This window comes from Coturnix japonica, unplaced genomic scaffold (assembly GCF_054131305.1).
Source record: "Coturnix japonica strain WE unplaced genomic scaffold, WE-NBRP24 Scf049, whole genome shotgun sequence".
In the NCBI taxonomy this organism is placed as follows: domain Eukaryota; kingdom Metazoa; phylum Chordata; class Aves; order Galliformes; family Phasianidae; genus Coturnix; species Coturnix japonica.
The window spans coordinates 1,927,198-1,940,726 of NW_028188952.1; the positions used below are offsets into that span (position 1 = coordinate 1,927,198).

The following is a 13,529-nucleotide window of genomic DNA, read 5'->3' on the forward strand; positions in this document are numbered from 1 at the left end:
TCTGCGGAGCGGGAGCGCAGCTTCGCGCAGCCCCCAGGGGACCCCCACCTGAATTTGGGCTGAGCCCCACGGCGGCGGCGGCCGCTGCTCCCGAACAAGCCGAACCCCCGGGGCAGCCCAACGCAGCGGGACGGGAGTGCGCTTCCCTCTAGCGACCGCCATCGGGAGAGCACAGCGGGGAGGGACGGGGAGAAGGAGCGGGATGGGAATACGAACAGGACGACGCGTTCTTTGCCCCGAACCCAGCTCGCACGATGGAAGAGACCGCCCAGAGCTTCCCAGGTACCAACCAAGCGCGTTTACAACGCAGGATGCCCGACTTCATACAGCAGACACGCGCCGGATCGCACCGCGGGGCCGTCGGTTCGCTGCAGGGACGGGAGCGGCTGTCCGGCAGCGGGGGAACGGGGCTGTCCCATCCCGGTGCCACGTCCTCCCGCAGGGCTGCATACGGCAAAGCACGGACAGGCGGTGACGCATCTGCAGGGAGCAGAGGGGTGCAGCCCGCCTGCACGGTCCCGAAGCACTGTCCTGTGTTGAAGGTGATGGAAAGGTTCCTGCACCCCAGGTGTGGCCTGGGAGCAGCCCCGGGTGATTCATCACTACAGGGACTCGTCCTGGCTGTTGGAGCAGTACTCCAGGTAGCTGAACTCCTCGATGGGGAACGTCACTTTGCTCCACTTCTTGTACTTCTTCTTCTCATCCGGGGTCACCACCACAAAGTTTTTGATGCTGAGGATGGGTAACGTCACGCTCTTGTAGATCATCTCTATTCCCCACTCCTGTGTGGACAGAGAGGGGACGCTCACACACACTGTGACACAACCCTGGGCTGCAGGACCTTGCACCCAGCCCTGTGCCTGAAGCTGGAGGCAGCTCCTCGCTCCAGCACACATCCCCCTTTGGAGCCTGCCCACAACAATGTTCCACGCGTGCAGCATCCACGGGCCAAACAGAAATGCAGCCCCTGTTTCTTGCTCAGGGGCCGAGTGACACAGCTCAGGATCTCACCTGCCTGCACTCACTGCACACAATGCGGCACCCGGGCTCCCAGTCCCTGAAAGTCCTCTCAAAGTGTATTTTCCCAGATAAGACTGTATAATAAAACCTGTAAGAAAGGAGACAAAAGACACCCTAAAGGGGTGTCCCTCTGGGGACAAAACTCAGCTCTCCCACAATCCCACTCAGCCCCCGTGACCTCCACAAACCAATGTCCCCAAGGAGGAGCAGGCAGCAGCCACTCCCCTGCTCTGGGCAGAGCTCAGCTCCGACCACCAGACTCTGCCCGTCCCCTCCTACCTGAAGTTGGGGTTGATGTTCACGTGGTGAATGGCCTCCACCGTGCGGATGTCGCTGCCGCGGCACACGGCCACGTTGCAGTTGACACAGTGGAAGTAAACGTCATCCGGGTCGTGCAGCTGCCGCCTCTCGTTGTTCCTGGCTTTCTTCATTTGCCAGCTGAGAACAGCATCTCTCTGCAACTCCTGGATCTGCAAGGAGGGCAGATAGGCAGGAGGATGGAGTCAGCGAGGGTGACACACAGACAGGCTGCAGGTGCAGTAGGAGATGTAGCCATAGAGAGATGCAGCATCCTAGGAAGCACAAGCTGCATGGACAGACAGAGGTGTGCTGTGCCATGCAGCTCCCTCTACCCCTCTCCAGAAGCCAGCACTGCCTCAAGGGGAAAGCAGGCACCTAAAATCAGTGAGCAGAGGGCTGCACCTACAGGCGGATGCAGGAAGGAGCAGTGCAGCCCTCCCTGTGCTCACCTTCAGGCGGTACTCCCGCTCGGGCATGGCTTGCACTGTGCTGATGGCCCTCTCCATGAGCTCCACGAGGTTCTCATTGAGTTGCTCCCTGGACACCTCCCGGCTGTTGGCTTTGGCGAGGACAGAGTACACACTGCTCTGGGCACGGGCACGACCCCGGGCCTGCAGCAGAGAGAACAAACACTGCAGGGTGGCTGAGCCCCTGCACCTCCACAGGCAATGCTGTGCCAGGGCCGGGGTCACCCCCAAGGAGCTGTCAGTAGGCAGCAGGGGTGTGGGGGGCTCCCCAGGTGCCACCCAGGTGTCTCAGTACTGGGGGGATCCTCAGTGCTACCTGCACCATGGCGATCTCGTTGGTCATCAGCCCATAGCGCACCACAATGTTGCACTCAGGGATGTCCAGGCCCTCCTCGGCCACGCTGGTGGAAAAGAGCAGGTTGATCTCTCCGCTGCGGAACTGTGTGATCACGTCCTGCTGTTCATTCTGGGGAGAGTGGGGGGGACACTTCAATGGTATCCTAGTACTGTGGGCTGCGCATGGCTCCGAGCCCCTAACAGCACACACGGCACCCACAGTGTGCAGAGAGGGGTCGGGCTGGATCCCCATCTGGTTCCACCCCATCATCAGCACAGCCCTGGAGCACAGCAGGGCCGTGCACACCCTGGGTCCCCCACCTGGGTCATGCCCTTGGCCTGGTTGCTGTAGCCGGTACCGGTGAGCACAGCCGCCCTGATGTGCCGCCCGCACAGCCCAGCCGTGTCCTGCAGCCAGCTGAGCAGGCTGTGAGCGCTCTGCCGGGTCCTGGTGAACACGATGCCACGAGATGACACCAAGGGCTGGAAGTGCTCCTGCAGGATCTCCTCCAGTTTGCTCAGCCGCGGGTTTTCGTAGCGCTGGTCTCCAGCCAATGCCAGCAGCGTGGCCCTGTTCTCTGTGCAGAGAAGTGGGAGTGAGGACTGCGCCCCAAAACAGCCTGCACCGCCCTGCTGCTCCCCTCCATCTTTCCTTACCCCCAAAGGTGGTGGCCAGGAAGCGCTCGGTGGGGTCCTTTGTGTCCCTCTCATCAGCGTAGAACTGCTGCAGGCTCTGGAAGGCGTCCATCATGCGCACGGTGTCGTTGATCAGCAGCGCGTCGTTGTACTTGCGCAGGTGCAGAGCACACACCCGCGTCTTGCGACAAAACCTCTCAGCCGCTGGTGAGGAGCAATGACAGTGAGGTCACATCCTGCCCTGACAGCCCAGCACCCCCCCAGGACCCTCACCTGGGCCAGCTCCTCACCTTTGTTCTCCAGCTCCACGATGCGCTGCTCGTACACCTGTGTGCCAAAGTCCTTCAGCAGCGGCAGCCCAGGCACATCCATGTGCTCCTGGATCTGTGCCATGATCTTCTTCAGCCTCTGGCCAAAGGGGTCCTGGAGGCAGAGGGGGCTCAGGACCCACGGGATTGGGGATATTGGACCCATGGTATCGGGGATATTGCTCTGGTCATCCTTGGGGCACAGCCAGAGGGGGCTTGGGGTAGTTTGCAAGATAGGACACTGATGGGTCACAAGGAGCAGCGCTGTGGGCTCAACCCACCACCTCTCACCTGTGCTCTCTCCTGGCACAAGTCATACTGCTTCCTGGGCTGGGGCACGTGGCTCTGCAGGTGCTGTGCGTGCTCCTGTGCTGATGCGATCACCTCGGTGTCCAAGTTGGCACAGATCTGAAAGGGGAGAGCCCCAAAGCCAGCCCTGAGGCCCAGCAGCCCAGTGCCATGCAGTGCACTGCAGGATGCCAGAACCCCCCCCATGTAGAGTCCCAGGAGCTCAGGAGCCCCCACCTGCAGGATGTGCTCCACGGCCCCTTCGAAGGAAGTTTCCCCCCCGGTGCCAGGGGACGCTGTCAGGCCCAGGATCTGCGGCAGGTCCCGCTGCCCGCTGAGCTTCTTCTGGAGGTAACTCAGCATGATCTTGTTGTAGACAGCTTCCTTGTGAGTGTGGTGGCACTCGTCTATCACCAGCAGGGAGAAATCTGTGCGGGCAAAGCAGGGCAGCGCGATGAGCCGCTCATCCCGGGGCCGCCCCCAGCCCGGCCGTGGGGTCCCGCACCCACCGCTCAGCTCCACGTGCTCGTCCTCCTCCCCGCTGAGCAGCGCGTTCTGCAGGATCTGCGCCGTGCAGATGATCACATCGCTGCCCTTCGCCATCTGCCCGAAGAAGCACCTGTAGCTGCTGTCCCCGCTGACCGCCGTCACTTTGAAGGCGTCGCGCAGGACGTGGAACTCCTTCTCCAAGTGCTGCTGCACCAGATGCACCTGATGGGCGCCCATAAGCTCGTCAGTCCCGGCCGTGGCCTCAGCGCCCCCCGGGGTGCGGGGTCCCCGGGCACCTTGTTGACCAGCACGGCCACCCGGCCGCCCCGCCGCCCCTCCAGGTGCCGCCTGCAGACGTGCACGGCCGCGCGTGTTTTGCCGGCGCCCGTGGGCAGCCACACGATGCTGTTGCGGCCGCGCAGGGCCGGGGCCACCGCCTCGATCTGGTACCCGCAGAGCTCCATCGCCGCGTCCCGGCTGGGAAACGGAGCACGGGAGGGAGGGAGGGAGGGAGGGAGGGATGGATGGAGAGGAAAGCGGGGCCGCCCGCAGTGCCGAGCTGCGCTGGAAAAGCCCCGTCAGAGCCGCACCGAACCGCAACCCCCGGGCCACCCCCCGCCGGGAGCCTCGGACCTGAATTGAAACCGAAAGCGGGCGGAGATCCGCGGCGTCATCGCGCTCCGAGGGCGGACACGCGCCCCATATCGGACCCGTGCACCCCAACCACCGCCCATCCTCTGACCCACTGCCCCCAACCTCCAAGGTCCCGCTGCAGGGTCAGGCGCAGGGACAGCCGGCTCTGCACAAGTACATTTAATTAAAAAATAAAAAAAATAAAGAAAACTAATCCAAACAAAACAGTCACATGGAATGGGCGGACGCGAACAGTGGGACGGTCTGCTCCCACCCCAGCAAGGCCGGTGAGCCTGCAGAGCAGCACCAGAGTTCACACAGCAAGGACAGCACAGGGGGGTAAGGCAGCAGGCGATCAAATGCGGGACAGGGGAGGGGGACACATTAATGCTACGTGGGACGCAACCCAGCACAGCTCCCAGGGAGGTACAGGGACACACGGGCACAAGGAGGGATGCACACAACAGCCAGCCCCAACCTCGGGGCTGCAGGACAGCAAGGGAAAGGGGGGTTAGGCCCCCACCCACAGCAAGGAGTTGGAAGAGCCCCCACCACTCCTTGCAGGGCTACAAGCAGTGGGGGGAGAGCAGGCGGCTGTGCTCCTGCAGGAGGGAAGAGCTGATAGGGGCAGCAGGAAGAGGGGAACCCCCCAACTCAGCACCTCTGCCCTGCAGCCTGGGGGGGGGCAGGGAGGTGCCCCACAGTACATTCAAGAAGAGGGGCAGGCGCTGCCTGTGCATGGATGGGAGCAGGGGCTGAGGTCCGTGCAGAACACCAAAGCACTTGTGTGCCCCTGCCCTGGCACCGAGCGGGGGCAGAAGGCACAACCCTGGGGGGAGAGGCAGCCCTGCTCCAGTCCCCACTTCCACAACCCCCAAGAGAGGGACTGGCAGCACCGCAGCTGCCCAGCCCCCACCCCCCCAGCAGCAGCCCCTGCCCACAGAACAGGGCCACATCCCTGGATGGCCCCTCCGGGAACAGCAGCAGCCCTGCCCCTCCCTGCCAGCGGGAGCAGGGGGGGTCGTGGCAGCCACGGCACATCCAGACCACCCCCTACTTGTCAATGAGCCCCCCTTCCTTCAGCTTGAAGTAGAAGAACTTCTCCAGGGTGTTGGCACACTTGCAGTAGTCGCTGTCGGGCGGGTTGTACTCGCGGCAGTTGGTGATGATGCGCTGCAGGTCGGCGATGAACAGCTTCTTGGTGACGTAGTAGCGGTTCTTCAGGCGCTCAGTCATGGTCTTCAGGTCTGGGGGTGGGAAGGAGTTGGGTCCCATCACACAACTGTGCCCCCTCCCACCACCAGCCACAGCCAGGGGGGACCCTGATGGGTCCCATTCTGCTGCCTGGCTGCCCCCTGGGACACCCCCTGCCCAGCACTGCAGCAGGGCACACTGCAACCATCAACCCCCAGGTACCCACCAATAGGGAAGCGGATGATTTCGTAGTAGTCCGGTGCCTCTGACTTTTTCACTGGCTCCATGAAGGGCCACGCACTGGGGTGGGTCTGGGGGAGAGGAGCAGATTTACTGCATCATCCCCTGCCCTGTGCCTCCCCTCCCAGGGACAGCATGGGGGATGGCACAGGAGCGTATGCCCGCCCTGCACCTTGATCTGGGCTAGGAGGTTCTTCAGGGTGTTGTAGAGCTGGTCCGGGTCCTTCAGCTCCTTCCTGCAGGGCAGAGCAGAGCCCATCAGCACGAGGATCGAGCACCCCAATACAAGGCTACCTCTGCAGGGCCAGGGGTGGCACAGAGCAGGAGCCCGCAGCTCCAGTGCACCCTGGGACCCTTCACTCACCCCTTCTCCTTCCCTAGTGGTTTCCAACCCGTTTCTCCTGGAAGGAAATGGTCAGCATCACCAGAGGGCTCTGCCCCCACACATGTAGGGCACTGCACCTCACCGAGGGGTCACCCCCAACCCCCAGGCAGCACAGAGAGCTCACGGATGCCGGGGACACTCTCAATGGGGATCTGTCGCACGCCCTCCTTGAAGCAGGTCAGGCCAGGGTAGACCTTGCGGATCTGTGCTTGCTTCCTCTCAATCAGCTTCTTGATGATCTGCAATGAGAGAGTGGCACATCAGCATGCACTGCAGGACATGAAGCCCTGACAGACCCGGAGCAACAGCCAGGAGCAGCCCTCCCCACCCTCAGATGGCATTGCAGTGATCCTGTGCACATGGCTGCAGGGCTGAGTGAGGGATGGTTCCCAAAGGCTGGCACTCCCCATCCCCTCCCTTCTAGGGGGGTCAGAGGTACCTCCTTCTGCTTCTTGATGATGTGGGAGAGCTCGGTATAGGGGATGCGGGGGTTCAGCTCGCACTCCATCAAGGTTGCCCCCTCATAGTCCTTGATGTAGCCCAGGTAGCGGCTTTTGGGGACCTTGATGTCCTTGGAGAAGCCCTGGGAGGGGATGAGAGGTGGGAGGGAGCTCAGGGACAGAGGGTCGGGTTGGGCTGGTGGGGGGAGCAGCAGGGAAAGGAACCCACCTGCTTCTTGAAGTAGCCAATGGCATATTCATCGGCATAGGTGAGGAAGTAGAGGATGTTGTGCTTGATGTGGTACTCCTTCAGGTGGTTCATCAGGTGTGTCCCGTAGCCCTGGGGGGGCTGCCATGAGACAGGGCCCTCACACCCCCAAGGCAGCCTGTAAGGACCCCCCCCAGGGGGGTCACGGCCTCACCTTCACTTGCTCATTGGATGTCACGGCGCAGAAAACGATCTCGGTGAAGCCCTGGGAGGGGAACATGCGGAAGCAGATGCCCCCAATCACGCGGCCATCCTTGATGAGTGCCAAGGTCTTGTGCTTCCTGCGGCCAAACCAGCAGTGAGACGGGGGGAGCCCCCCGCAGCCCCCGCACCCCCCAGCACCCACGGGTCGAAGACGAGGCGGGTGATGTACTCCTTGGGCATGCGGGGCAGCTGGTGCGAGAAGACGTTCTGCAGGCCCACCAGCCACATCAGGATCTTCTTGTTGGACTTCTGCGAGAGCGAGTTGCCAATGACGTGGAACTCGATGATGCCGCGGCGCTCCTCCAGCCGGGCGGTCTCATCCCGCGCCGCGTTGGCCGACAACAGGCTGGTCTGCATAGGAGGCAGCTGAGCCCCCCCGGCCCCAGGACCTCAGAGCCCTCCAGGTGCCAGCACCCCACGAGCTGCGCCCCATAGCGATGCTGTTCCAACGTGCCCCCCCCTCCCCCATACCTCAGGGCCCAGCATGGCAGCGGGGTCGGTGATGGTCAGCATCACCTCGTTCACCAGCTCCATGGGGATGTCGCCCATCACGCGGATCCTCTTGGCATCCTCCAGTGTCAGGCTCTCAGGCAGCTTCCGTTTCTCCCCTGGGGCAGCAGCAGCTCGTCGGGCAGAGCCCCCATTGCTGGGCCGGAGCCGTTCCCATTCCCTGCACTGCCCTACCTGGCAGAGGCTCTGGCGTGCCGGTGTCCATGCTCGTGGCCAAGCTGCTGCTGCTGAGCTTCTTGCTGAAGAGCGGAGCGCTGGGCACAGTGACGGCACTGACAGTGGCTGCAGGAGAGCAGGCAGCCGTAAGTCTGAGGAATCCCCATCCACAATGCAGCCGTGACAGCACCGGCCCAGCCAACACCCCGCGGTACCTGGACGTGACACCAGCTGGGCGCCCTCCGCAGCCGGCACAGTGAAATCTGCCTCCCATATGGGCGAGTTCTCCCCGTAGATCTCCTCCTCCAGCATGGACAGGAACCTGGCAGCAAGCAGCGCACCGAGCTGGCTGCACACAGCTCCATGGGGAGCACAGGGGAAACGGCCGCGCAGACGGCAGCCCCGTGCCTGGCACCTACTTGGGGAAGTGCGTGAGGATCAGTGTGCGCTTCTCCGGCACCAGCTTGTCCTTCTCCACACGGAACTTCTCCAGCAGCTGCCGGCGGGTGACGGTGAAGATGGACTTGAGGAGGCTGCGCCCAAAGACGTGTGTGGTCTCGTAGCGGGGCAGGCTGTCGCAGCTCTGCGGCACGTGGCAGTAGCACAGCCACCTGCGGGGGACAACGCTGGGATCCCCCCTGCAGCAACACTGCTGGGAGAGCCCCATGCAGAGGCAGCCCCCCCTCACCTGGTGTAGTTGACCTTGTAGGTGGCCACGTCGTCATTCTGCGAGCGCTGTCGGAACTGTGACGGCGTCTCCAGCTTCCAGTAGTTGAGGCAGAGCAGGAACATCTTGGAGAGCTCGTACATCGTCTGCCGCTCCTTGGGCGGGAGGTGGCTGAACTTGTACTGCACGAAGTTCAGGACCCCCTGGGGGAGAGCAGTGGGTTGGAGGGTGCCAGGGCCGGGGTCACTGCGCCACGGAGCCCAGCTGGCAGCAGGTACCTCCAAGATCCAAGCAGGAGGAATGGAGAGGTGGCAGGAGCAGAAGGGCCACCGCTGCCACCACCACATACACACACACACACACACACACACACACACTCCCTCTTTTTCCACACAGTGACAAAGCTGAGAGCTCCATGAGTTTGCAGCACAGCACACGGGGTCACCATGAAGCCAAATTGCTGCTGTGTCTGCTCAGTTCAGGGTTTTCAGCCCCGTCTGCCCACAGCCCACAGCCGCCTCACCTGCTCGATGTTGGGTTTCTCAAAGGGGGGGCTCCCCAGGGACCCCTCGACCACCGGCTGGCTCATCTGCAGGATGCATTTCCTGAGGAGCTGCAAAGACCCCACGGACACGTCAGCACCTCAATGCCCGCTCCCTTCCCAGGAGATCAGACACAGCAGCTCCGCAATGGGGCTGCACGGAGCGCAGCTGCCCGCAGGTTGGGCAGAGGGCAAACAGGACAGACGGACGCACCTTGAACAGGTAGAAATAGACCTGCTTGGTGTCCGTGTCCTCCTCCTTGTGCACCGACATGAAGAGGTTCTCCACGTCCACCACCATGCCCAGCAGTCGGTTGATCTCCTCCTCCGACACGTTCTCCAGGTGGGACACATGGTCGGCTGCGGCAGAGACAGCACGTGGTGAGATGGGGGGTGGGCGCAGCGCCCCACGGTGGGGGTCCCGGCGGCCGTGCAGCCCCGGGGCTGTGTGCGGTTACCCAACGCGTGGCCGCAGCTGCGGCACGGCTCGCTCAGGTTGGTCACCGGCTGCTGCAGGTCCATGCGGGGGGCGGTGGGGGGGTTGGGGTTCTTCCAGCCGTTGCATTTGCAGGCATCGTTCGCCTGCGAGGAGGGACGGGAGAAACCATCGCACAGCCCGGTACAGCCCGGCACTGCCCCGCACAGCATCACACAGCATCACACAGCCCGGCACATCCCGGCACATCCCGGCCCTCGGCGCCTCCGACCCCTCCAATCTCATCGTGCTGCTCCCCCGCCCCGCGCAGCCGGTTGCCCCGCGCCCACCTTGCAGGCCGAGAACACCCCCAGCTTCTCCAGCTTCTTGCCGCGGGGGAAGCCCCGCACCTGCGCCTTGCGCTGACTCGCCCGTTGCTGTTGGCTGAGCCCGGGCCGCGCCGGGTCGCTGGATCCCGCCCCTCCCGGAGCCGCCCCCCCGCTCCCCATCCCGCCGTTCGGCGGCGCCGCGGTTCCCGGTGCCGGTGGCGGCCTCCCGGGCTGCGCGGCCTCCGGCTCCGCCATGCCGGGCTCGGCGTGCGCTCCGAGCTCACTGCGCCTGCGCGCCGGGCACGCCGGGAGCTGCAGCGGGCGGCGGGGTGGGATGGGAACCGGGAAACCGGGAAACCGGGATGGGGAGCGGGCAACGCACCGACGGGGGGGCGGGATGGCGGACGGGCACAAAGGAAGCGCCGGGGGCTGAGCGTGGAGCCGCCGCTCGGAGCGCCCATCCCGGGGCTGCGCCGGTAACGCGGAGCCGACGCTCAGCGCGGAGCAAACGGGGGTCGCCGGCCCGGGGTCCGGTACCGGGACCGTGGGAACGGATCCGCCGCGCCGCCAAACACGGAGCGCGGCGTCACCCACAGCCGGGAAACAAGGAGCGGCCGGTGCCCGAATGTCCCGACACGGGGCGGCTCCGCCCGCAGCACCGGGGGGGCGGGTTTGGACGAACGTCCTTCGCGGGGCGCCGCGCAGCGACTGGAACGTGCGAGCAGGGACGGGACGGGGCGGGGGGGGTGGGGAAGTAATGGGGGGTGGGGAGGGGGGCGGCTGCTGTCCCCGCCCGGCAGCGCGGAGAACGTCCCTGCGCCTTCCCGAAGTGTCCGGCGCTGTCCCGGGCCGCTCCCCGTGTCCGTGTTGTTGTGCACGAGTGGCAGCGCTCCCTGTCCGTCCTCCTCCACCGGGCGGGGTGAGGAGCTGCCGGGGATGCGCCCTTAGGGCGCAGTGCAGCTCCCGGGATGACCGACCCGCCAAATGAACAAAGACACGAGCCGTGTATGTAAAAGTCAAGGAAGTTTATTACATATCAAAAATAAACCTTCACGCTTTGGCCACAGATCCCCCCCCGCACCGGGCTCAGCCCGGCCCCGCGCTGCTCCATCACGCCTTGGCTCTCTCTGCTCCATCCTCGGCGTTGGCCGCGGGCTGAGCCGCTGCTGCCGGCAGCTGGATGGGCACGTTCCTCTCGTTGGGTGGCGGCAGGGCCAGCCGGGGGGCCTCGATACGCAGCTGCCCCTCGCTGGACAGGGAGCAGGTCAGCGCCTCGGCGTCCACCTCCTCGGGCACGTCCCACTCGCGCTTCAGCACCTCGTACTTGTAGGAGAAGGAGCCCTTGTCGTCCGTGTTCTGCGTCTCCTTCTGCCCCACCAGCACCACCTTCCTGCCCACCACCTTCACCGACAGCTGCTCGGGGGCGAAGTCCTTCACGTCCTGGCAGACGGAGAATCCCTCCCCGGAGCCCTGGGTCAGAGCCGCGTTGCTGCTCGGTGCCCGCTCGATGCTGACGCGGTTGGAGCTGCTCCCGCTGCTCAGAAGCTGCTCGAAGCTGCTCATGAACTGCCGAGCTCTCTCCATCTCCATCCGTATCTCTCTCTCCAGCTCAGCGAAGAGGGTCTCTGGGTGCGGCCAGAGGGTGCGGACGGGTCCCAGCCACGGGAACAGAGACCCGGAGGTGGGCGGCATGAAGTGCAGACGGCAAAGCATCACTGCGGGTGCTGCGGCTGCGGCTGTTCGCAGGGCTGGAGCGGTGCTGGGCTGCCGCCGGGACGCGGGGTTTTATCCTGCTCTCCCCAGGGGTGTGCCCCTTCCAGAACGCTCTCTCCCTACGCACCGTCCTGGAGCCATCTCCTATTTTTGCTGGGCTGATTATCCGCCGGCCAAAATAGCAGCGCCTGCTTCTGGGGCCGAGTCACTCTCCGCAAATAGGGAGCTGCAGTCACCGCCGGGGCTCGGGTTTCTGCGGAGCCGCCGTGATGCGGCACCGCCGGCCGAGGGGGGCAAACAAAGCCGCCCCGCAGCCCCACATGGCAGCGCCGGGTCACGCTGTGCAGGGACATCCCAGCCCTGTGTTGTCAGCGCTGCCCGACGGCTCTGGCACTTTCCAGACCCATCCCCGCGGTCGGGACTGTCCAGCCCTGAACGCAGCCCCTGTGCGCCCGGCGTGGGGTGGGCACGGCTTTGCTTCCGTGGGGTCCCAACAGCGCCCGGCGGGTGGGACACATCGCTGCGGGGGGGTTCTGAGAGTGGGGCAGGGGAGGAATGGGCCGAGGGGAGGGGATGGCAGCCAGGAGGGGCCGTGCCGGGAAGCAGAAAGGACACGCATTTTTGGCAGGGGCGGCTCGGGCATCCCGCTCGGAGGCTGAGGTGATGCTGCTAATTATAATTCGGGAGAGCGGAGCTACAAGAGTAAGAGCGAAGGTATGTAGGCCGTGAGGTAAGAGCTGCCTCACCTCAGCGATGAGTAACAAGAACGAGCTGGAACGGGCCAGAAGGAGCTGCGCTTTTCTCCCGAGGATGACGACATCCGCGGGCCGAGGCCACTCCTCCCGGGGAGGGCGATAAAAGCCGCGGGAGCCGGAGCCGGAGCACAACGCTCCCAACTCCCCGAGAGGAAACAGCTGAGAGCAAAGAGCTGAGAGCAGCAGCGACAGCAGCGACAGCAGCGATACCAACGATACCAACAACGATGCTTTGCCGGATGCACCTCGCTCCATTCGCCTCCAGCTCCCTGGCCACCCGGCTGGGCACAGTGAGGACCCTCTGGCCGCACGCAGAGACCATCTTCAGCGAACTGCAGCAGGAGATGGAGAAGGCTCGGCACTTCATGAGCAGCTTCGAGCAGCTCCTGAGCAGCCACGGACCCCTGGCCGCAGAGCAGGCAGCGAGCAGCAGCGCAGCCCCAGCCCAGGTCACCGAGGAGGGATTCTCCGTCTGCCAGGACGTGAAGAACTTCGCCCCCGAGCAGCTGTCGGTGAAGGTGGTGGGCAGGAAGGTGGTGCTGGTGGGGCAGAAGGAGACGCAGAACACGGACGAGGGCTCCTTCTCCTACAAGTACGAGGTGCTGAAGCGTGAGTGGGACGTGCCCGAGGACGTGGACGCCGAAGCGCTGACCTGCTCCCTGTCCCCAGAGGGGCAGCTGCGCATCGAGGCCCCCCGGCTGGCCCTGCCAACTGCTGGTGAGAGGAACGTGCCCATCCAGGTGAGCCCCGCAGCTCCTCAGCTCGGGGCAGCCAAGGATGGAGCTGCCAGCAAAGCCCAGGTGTGATGGGACGGAACGACGGTCTGCATTGGGACCAGCAGAGACGGCAGTGAGTCTCGGGCTGTAGCCCAGACACGCTCCATCATCTTTTTCACTACACTGGAATGTTCTCGTTTTTGTATCCAATAAAAAGTCCTTTTGCATAGAATTTGGTTGTGCTTCTTTTTTTGGGGGGGAGGGGTGATTGATGGGGTGGGGGGTGATTGATGGGGTGGCTGAGCCTTGGTCTCAGCTCTTGGGGGTGTATGGAGAGGGTAAAACCCTCTCTGCTCTTGGTGCTACGGGGCTGACAGCAGAGCTACTGTGCTGCTCTGAGCAGGGGGAGCATCCCTGTTCTCTCACACTGTAGCATTTCCTTCCCATGCTGCTGCCTGCACCATCTCCATAGCCCTCATGACTTGCAGCCAGGTCTGGGCAGGTCTGCAGGCATGCAGG

General features: G+C 64.1%; 4 protein-coding genes across 6 annotated transcripts; 1 reads left to right on the plus strand and 3 right to left on the minus strand.

Annotated features, from left to right (window-relative positions):
* Window positions 1-275: 275 nt before the first annotated feature.
* DHX58 (DExH-box helicase 58) lies at window positions 276-4,451 on the minus strand. Its single transcript, XM_015885641.2, has 12 exons — window positions 4,141-4,451; window positions 3,865-4,066; window positions 3,593-3,783; window positions 3,359-3,475; window positions 3,050-3,182; window positions 2,781-2,963; window positions 2,445-2,701; window positions 2,104-2,253; window positions 1,770-1,931; window positions 1,300-1,490; window positions 1,012-1,108; window positions 276-782 (listed from the first exon to the last, which is right to left on the minus strand). The coding sequence occupies exons 1-12, from the start codon at window positions 4,306-4,308 to the stop codon at window positions 603-605; spliced, it is 2,031 nt and encodes a 676-aa protein (XP_015741127.2). The 5' UTR covers window positions 4,309-4,451; the 3' UTR covers window positions 276-602.
* A 191-nt stretch (window positions 4,452-4,642) lies between these two features.
* Window positions 4,643-10,594, minus strand: KAT2A (lysine acetyltransferase 2A). Of its 3 annotated transcripts, none has more exons than XM_015885638.3 (18): window positions 9,848-10,594; window positions 9,541-9,664; window positions 9,297-9,442; window positions 9,065-9,154; window positions 8,563-8,744; window positions 8,294-8,485; window positions 8,090-8,196; window positions 7,893-8,000; window positions 7,680-7,816; window positions 7,351-7,559; window positions 7,159-7,285; window positions 6,966-7,076; window positions 6,736-6,879; window positions 6,421-6,535; window positions 6,276-6,312; window positions 6,084-6,147; window positions 5,898-5,982; window positions 4,643-5,724 (listed from the first exon to the last, which is right to left on the minus strand). In XM_015885638.3, the coding sequence occupies exons 1-18, from the start codon at window positions 10,079-10,081 to the stop codon at window positions 5,531-5,533; spliced, it is 2,406 nt and encodes an 801-aa protein (XP_015741124.2). In that variant the 5' UTR covers window positions 10,082-10,594; the 3' UTR covers window positions 4,643-5,530. The 3 variants fall into 3 exon arrangements, with proteins under 3 accessions (XP_015741124.2, XP_015741123.2, XP_085388511.1); XM_015885637.3 differs by having other exon boundaries at window positions 7,351-7,574; XM_085532385.1 differs by lacking the exon at window positions 6,736-6,879 and having other exon boundaries at window positions 7,351-7,574.
* Window positions 10,595-10,836: 242 nt separating this feature from the next.
* On the minus strand, window positions 10,837-12,386 carry LOC107325127 (heat shock protein 30C-like). Its single transcript, XM_015885649.3, has one exon. It carries the CDS (start codon window positions 11,537-11,539, stop codon window positions 10,937-10,939), a length of 603 nt encoding a protein of 200 aa, XP_015741135.2. The 5' UTR covers window positions 11,540-12,386; the 3' UTR covers window positions 10,837-10,936.
* Window positions 12,387-12,432: 46 nt separating this feature from the next.
* LOC107325128 (heat shock protein beta-11) lies at window positions 12,433-13,242 on the plus strand. Its single transcript, XM_015885650.3, is given in 2 exon segments — window positions 12,433-12,962; window positions 12,964-13,242. Coding segments are annotated over 2 exon segments (516 nt in total). The 5' UTR covers window positions 12,433-12,521; the 3' UTR covers window positions 13,039-13,242.
* The last annotated feature ends 287 nt before the right edge of the window (window positions 13,243-13,529 follow it).

Coding starts and splice junctions, on each gene's coding strand:
- DHX58 (XM_015885641.2), bottom strand. CDS start 4,308: ATGGAGCTCTGCGGGTACCAGATCGAGGCGGTGGCCCCGGCCCTGCGC. Junction 1,491..1,769: donor AGCGGGAGTACCGCCTGAAG/GTGAGCACAGGG, acceptor CCCTCCTTGCAG/ATCCAGGAGTTGCAGAGAGA. Junction 1,109..1,299: donor AACATCAACCCCAACTTCAG/GTAGGAGGGGAC, acceptor CCTTTCTTACAG/GTTTTATTATACAGTCTTAT.
- KAT2A (XM_015885637.3), bottom strand. CDS start 10,081: ATGGCGGAGCCGGAGGCCGCGCAGCCCGGGAGGCCGCCACCGGCACCG. Junction 8,486..8,562: donor TACAAGGTCAACTACACCAG/GTGAGGGGGGGC, acceptor TGTCCCCCGCAG/GTGGCTGTGCTACTGCCACG. Junction 5,725..5,897: donor AATCATCCGCTTCCCTATTG/GTGGGTACCTGG, acceptor TCCCACCCCCAG/ACCTGAAGACCATGACTGAG.
- LOC107325127 (XM_015885649.3), bottom strand. CDS start 11,539: ATGCTTTGCCGTCTGCACTTCATGCCGCCCACCTCCGGGTCTCTGTTC.